We start from the raw sequence: 6,436 nt of genomic DNA, 5'->3' as shown, positions 1-6,436 counted from the left end.
AAATTTTCAAATTCTTATTAAATTTTTTTTTTTTAAAATCTCACATTCTTTGTTTTTATGGGCCCCACTATGGAGGACCTAATTGATATCATCACAAAGAATGTGAGGTGACTAAATATATGATTTTTGATTGGGTTTGTTGAAGTTTCAGACACTCCTATGTCAAGACACCACTTAATGCCAAAGTTCAAGTATATAGATTTTTTTTTTTTTTGAGAAGCCACCCCTGGAAGAGTGGGGGGAGAATTCATTCAGGTAAGTCGGAAAGGTACACAGAAGCAATGTCCAAAGGAACATCCTCCATCCAGACATGGAGTTGGGAAAAATTACAATCCAATCGCGCAAGCTTATGTGCTACTTTGTTTCCAAGCCGACGGGTGTGGCTGAAAGCCAAGTTATGGAAGGCTGAAGAGGCAAGTTTAATATCCCTAATAATGTGCCCATAGCTTGAGGATGAAAAACCTCCCTTGTTAATGGCATTGATTATAACTTCCGAATCGCCCTCAACGATCACCTGATCAAAATGCAGCTCCCTAAGAAAACCGATAGCACTACGTGCCGCCAACACTTCCACCATCTCTATAGAGGTAGGCAGTGGAATGGATTGTGTATAGGTAGCCATTACGAGACCTTTGTCGTTTCTAACAATAGCAACCAGACCCGCTAAACCTTTGGAAGAAAAAGTTGCGCCGTCAAAGTTGATCTTGAGCCAGCCTGGTGGAGGAGGAGACCATTTGACGGGACAGATATTGGGCACAGCACGAGGAGGAGGAGGAGGGGAAGCAAGCCGGAATTCGAGAAGGTTGGCCACTGCCATTGAGTTGATTCGGCACACTAGGACTGCAGCCACTCCAACCCTCAATTGATTCCTGCGAGACCAAAGCAACGAGGCTGTCATAGCAAACAAATCAGTAAGATCGTTTTTCTCTTGACAGAGTTGGATGATGTCCAGCAAGGAATTGCAGTTCCAGGAGTCCTTGATTAACCAGTCAAAGTGGACCATCCAAATTGACTTCAGAACGGGGCAAGTCCAGATGGCATGAAGAGAGGTTTCTTTTTCGAGGTTGCAATGAGGGCATGAGTCAGCAGTCAGTAGTTTTCTCTTCTTAAGATTCGCTCTCGTGGGCAGGGAATCTAGCCCGGCTCTCCAAAGTAGTGACTTCACCCTGTTCGGGGTTCGCAGACTCCAAATTCCATTCCATACTTTCTTTGACAAGGACAGATCTGAGGTTGTTGGTCAATCAACCAAGTCACACTCCATGAGCAGCTTATAACCCGATTTAACAGAAAAGTTTCCGTTGGAGTTCCTGGGCCAGAATATCAAGTCCTTACTATTTTCATGGCTAAGGGGAATAGCCTTAATCAGGGAAGCATCATGAGGCAAAAATATTTCATCTATAATTCCCCTATTCCAGTATTTTCTTTCCTGGTCAATTAGGATTGAGACAGGTGCATCATTTCCAAGGAAAACCCTAGGAGATGTAACTCGATTAGAATGGGGGTTTGGGAGCCAGGCATCTTGATAAATCTTGATTGAAGCTCCATTTCCCACACGCCAAAGCATTCCTTTCTCAATCACAGCCCTCCCCTTAAGAATACTCTTCCACGCAAAAGACCCAATGCCTTCCTTAGCATCAAGTATGGACCCTTTTGGGAAGTACTTGGCTTTGAAGAACCTGTGGAATAGAGAATCCTTGTTATCCAGAAGCCGCCACACCTGTTTTGCGAGCATGGCGTCATTAAATTTTCGAAGTTCTTTGAAACCCATGCCACCCAAACTTTTTGGCTGACAAAGCATTTACCATTTGGTCTAGTGAATTTTTCTTTGATTACCCCACTGCCCCCACCAAAATTTCCAGATCAAAGATTCAATATCTTCACAAAGAGTGATCGGGATTTTGAAGCAACTCATTGCAAAGGTTGGGATTGCTTGAATGACTGCTTTGAGGAGAATTTCACGCCCTGCTTGAGAAAGCAGTTGTTCCTTCTAGCCTTGAAGCTTTGCTAAAACCCTTTCTTTGATGAACATCAGGCTTGCTTTCTTGTTTTTCCCAACAAAGGAAGGGAGACCAAGGTATTTCTCATATTGTTTGATCTCAGGAACTCCTAAGGAATCTTTTATTTGAGCAAGGGTGTTTGGAGGAGTGGACTTGCTGAAGAAAAGGCTAGTTTTGTTTCGGTTTAGCTGCTGCCCCGAGGCTTTCTCATAGGTGCACAGGAGGTCTTGAATTTTCTGACATTCAGCTAGAGTGGCTCTGCAGAAAACCAAACTGTCGTCCGCAAAGAAAAGGTGGGTTAATCTTGGGCCCTTTCTACAGATGGAAACACCCCGAATATGACCTGCATCCACCTCTTTTTGAATAAGGCCGTGAAGACCTTCAGAGCAAATAAGGAATAAGTAAGGGGATAGTGGGTCCCCTTAACGTAGTCCTCTGTATAGCTGGATCGTTTCAGAAGGTTCGCCATTAATGAGGACGGAGTAGCTGACAGTAGAGATGCACTCCATGATAAGGGTGATCCACCTTTCATCAAAGCCCATTTGCTTCATCATACCTTCAAGAAAAACCCATTCTACACGGTCGTAAGCCTTGATATATGATTTTTGATTGGGTTTGCTGAAGTTTCAGACACTCCCATATCAAGACACCACTTAATGCCATAGTTTAAGTATATAGATTTGATTCAATCTTACTATGTATATATATTAATTCTCGAATTCTTATTAAATAAAAAAAATTTCAAGTTTTTTATTTATAGAGAGGTGCCACATTCACAATATTTTCACAACAAATCATATGTGGCAAGTAGTTATTGGTTTTAATTTTGAATTCACAACTTAAAATTACGTTTTTGCCCATCCATAAAAACCAATAACAACATATCACTTAGGATTTGTAGTGAAAATGTTATGAACATAGTATTTCTCTTATTTTATATTTCATGTTCACTCACATGTATATTTAACAATTAAGACAAAACCTTTTTCAAAATTTGTTAAATTGTTCACTCACACATCTATCCTTTTCACTAATCGCTCAGATTGGACTCCCTAAGTCCAATAATTTGAAGGTGACATCAAGCTGCTGTCATTAGAGCTAGAAATTTTTGTTTGGGGGGAGGGGGAGGGGGTGATTTGTGTTGCTAATATATTAGTCTATACAAACTTTTATACACATACAAACACATGTATCTATATACATACACACAAAATTAGTATCTTTCATAGTGAATTCTTAAAATTAAATGTTTCATTGAATTAAATTAATCTTTCACTATCTTTCATAGTGAAATCCTTACAATTTTCATTTTCAATATAAGTTACCAAATTGTCTACTGTTGTGAGTAAAAAAATTTCAATTAAATTAATGAAAAGTTCAAAGACATAAATGATTCAAAACTTTAAAAAATACGAGAACACATTTTACTATAAAAAATGAATTTGAGAAACAATACGTTCTCTATAACTACTAGACAAATTGGACAATTTTTTTTAAGAAAATTATTGGACCATCTCAAATAGTTAGGGGGCCAAGTCCCATTTTTGAGGGTTAATTATTAAAATATTAAATATTTTTATATAGTAAAAAAAAAATTTCAAAAAGTCTACTCTCACCATGTTATCATTGTAGAAGAAAGCCTGTACTATGTCTCAGAAATAAATTGGGATCCAAGGTTGCTAGCAACTCCATAGGAGCAATGGCAACCAGGGAAGAAAGTTATATAGAAGCTTTCATTACTGAACAAGGTCCAATAATGAGCAGCGTAAAACATGAAAATGGTCTTACATCTGCTCATACCATAGACCATGGTATGTTTACTCTTTATAGTCAACTCAACCGGATTTTCACTTCATATTTAGTTATACATGCATGAGATTATACCAAGTCCTCCACATCTGGGTTTCTTCTCTGCTGTTTTTACGCAACTTCTACTAGAATCTGTTCTAAGCTTTGTTTCTTCTGTATGATAAAAGGCCTTAAGTGGATTTTATAGCATAGAACTAAGTCAAATAACGAATAGTGAAAGCATAAACATGGTATGTTCTCTATATTCAGAGATTTACAGTTTTATATAAAAAGGATTATATTAAGCCCTACTCTATTTAAATAGGCTCCAAATGCATCAAGGTTTTGTTTCTTCACTACCATTAATTGATATGAATTTACAGATTCCTGGCAACAAGTTGGGTTGCTGCTGGTGACAAGCTTCAACTGCGGATACATATTGAGTTTTTCAAATCTTATGTTGGTGCCTCTGGGTTGGACTTGGGGTATCATATGTCTGGTTGTTGTGGGTCTCTACACTGCCTATGCTAACTGGCTCTTGGCCGCTTTTCACTTCATCAATGGCCAGAGGTTCATTAGATACAGAGATCTTATGGGCTTTCTTTTTGGTGAGTTTTATCACATACCAACAAAAATTTGCAAGGGTATATGTCTTTAATGTCCTGGTTGTCAAAAGAGTCAAATACAGGCATTAAACTATTTGTTTCTTTGTTTTCAAGGCAGAGAATTGTATTATATCACCTGGGTGTTCCAATACTTGACCATTCTTCTTGCAAACATGGGTTTCATTCTTCTCGGTGGTAAAGCGCTTAAGGTAATTAATAATTTCAAGCATACTATGTTGCTTGTTTTTGTGTACTAAAGTACCAATTCTTGAATGTTTCACTGGAAGCAGGAGATCAATTCAGAATTTAGTGATTCACCCTTGAGGCTCCAATATTACATCATCATAACTGGAGCATCCTATTTCTTATTCGCATTTCTCATTCCAACTATGTCCGCATTGAGAAGATGGCTGGGAATCTCTACCATCCTCACCTTCGCTTACATTATCATCCTTCTGGTGGTACTAGTTAAAGACGGTAGATATACTTTGCCTTTGGCCTATTTTGTCCTTGAAATGTTTTTAACAACGATCCTGCATTGTGGAAGCTTTGTTACCATCTACATGCTTTGCTCAAACATTAATTTGTTGCAATTTTGGGCAGGGAAATCTAATAAAAACAAAGATTATAAGATTCATGGAAGTAAAGTAGACAAGGTGTTCAATGGCTTTGGTGCAATTTCAGCCATTATTGTCTGTAACACCTCCGGCATGCTACTCGAAATACAGGTTAATATAGTAATGTAGACAGATTATGAAGAGGAAGTTTATCTCAAAATCTATAATTCACCATTAATCTTTCTATATTCACTCTGCAGTCAACTTTGCGCAAGCCAGCAGTCGAGAACATGAGAAAAGCCTTATACACTCAATACACTGCAGGGCTCTTAGTTTACTATGGTGTAAGCATTGTAGGTTACTGGGCTTATGGTTCAGCGGTATCCACATACCTTCCTGAAGAGCTAAGCGGTCCCAAATGGGCCAAGATTGTCATCAACTTCGCTACCTTTCTACAGTCTATAGTCTCCCAGCATGTAAGATATATAGCTTAATTTCTTTTTAAGGTTAAGCTCGGATTTAACCATACTCATGACAGGAAAGGCCACCTCTAAGTTATTTTCTAGTAAGCCTTAGGTTATGGGAAAATTACTAAAGAACTTGACCTTCAAGGCAAAGTACCCCCATAAAGCCTTTTGCAAAATTTCTATTATTATTACTACCAAGCTTCTACTTGAAGTTTATGCTTTGTTGAAACGTTACAATTATAATTTTTCCAGTACACAAAATTCAAAGTCCACAAAAAGCTAAAAGATAGCAAACTATACGAAAAGTCCTTATGATAATGACTTAACGGGGACCTTTCAACTGAAGTCTGATTCATTGTGTTGATAATGAACATAGATGTTTCTTGCACCAATTCATGAGACCCTTGATACTAAGTTTCTCAAGCTTGATGAGAGTATGGATTCGAAAGAAAACATCAAACGTAGATTCTATGTGCGAGCAGTCCTCTTCTCATTTAACACATTCGTGACAGCAGCTTTTCCTTTCATGGGGGACTTTGTGAACTTGTTTGGATCATTTACGCTCATACCTATAACCTTTGTGTTCCCAAGTATGATTTTTCTCAAGGTAACTAGCCTTTCCTGGACTGCTTTGATTTTACTTATGAAAGATATTAAAGAAGCAACAAGTAAAACTAAATTATATTTACTCTATCCCTGTGACAGGTCAAAGGAAAGACATCCAGACTAGAAAAGTTGGTGTGGCATTGGTCCAACATTATTCTTTTTTCTCTACTTGCTGTTGTAACCACAATTTCCGCAGTTCGGTTGATTGTTAATGATGTTCAGCAGTATAGTTTCTTTGCAAATACATGAATATATGTAATTCGTTACAAGTACTATATATGATTTAATAACCAAGAATTAGATAAATGAAAAAAATTGAGTGATGTGAAGTCCCTTGTTTAAAGATAAAATGTTCAAGTAAAAACTCTGTTAAAGATGGCAGGTGAATTGAAAATATTGTAAGGCAGTGTTCCATT

General features: G+C 37.8%; 1 protein-coding gene across 2 annotated transcripts; it reads left to right on the top strand.

Moving 5' to 3' along the window:
• The first annotated feature begins 3,618 nt into the window (after positions 1-3,618).
• On the top strand, positions 3,619-6,343 carry LOC112006137 (proline transporter 1). 2 transcript variants are annotated; one of them, XM_024038437.2, is made up of 8 exons: positions 3,619-3,808; positions 4,169-4,393; positions 4,505-4,599; positions 4,681-4,867; positions 4,994-5,118; positions 5,208-5,423; positions 5,791-6,021; positions 6,120-6,343. In XM_024038437.2, the coding sequence occupies exons 1-8, from the start codon at positions 3,697-3,699 to the stop codon at positions 6,267-6,269; spliced, it is 1,341 nt and encodes a 446-aa protein (XP_023894205.2). In that variant the 5' UTR covers positions 3,619-3,696; the 3' UTR covers positions 6,270-6,343. The 2 variants fall into 2 exon arrangements, with proteins under 2 accessions (XP_023894205.2, XP_065617479.1); XM_065761407.1 differs by lacking the exon at positions 3,619-3,808 and adding an exon at positions 3,838-4,036 and having other exon boundaries at positions 6,120-6,295.
• The last annotated feature ends 93 nt before the right edge of the window (positions 6,344-6,436 follow it).

Source organism: Quercus suber, unplaced genomic scaffold, assembly GCF_002906115.3.
Source record: "Quercus suber isolate HL8 unplaced genomic scaffold, Cork oak 2.0 scaffold_411, whole genome shotgun sequence".
Lineage (NCBI taxonomy): Eukaryota > Viridiplantae > Streptophyta > Magnoliopsida > Fagales > Fagaceae > Quercus > Quercus suber.
Note: the sequence above shows the minus strand (reverse complement) of the source record. Positions and strands in the feature narration are given on the sequence as shown.

Coding starts and splice junctions, on each gene's coding strand:
- LOC112006137 (XM_024038437.2), top strand. CDS start 3,697: ATGGCAACCAGGGAAGAAAGTTATATAGAAGCTTTCATTACTGAACAA. Junction 5,119..5,207: donor GCATGCTACTCGAAATACAG/GTTAATATAGTA, acceptor TTCACTCTGCAG/TCAACTTTGCGCAAGCCAGC. Junction 6,022..6,119: donor CAAGTATGATTTTTCTCAAG/GTAACTAGCCTT, acceptor TCCCTGTGACAG/GTCAAAGGAAAGACATCCAG.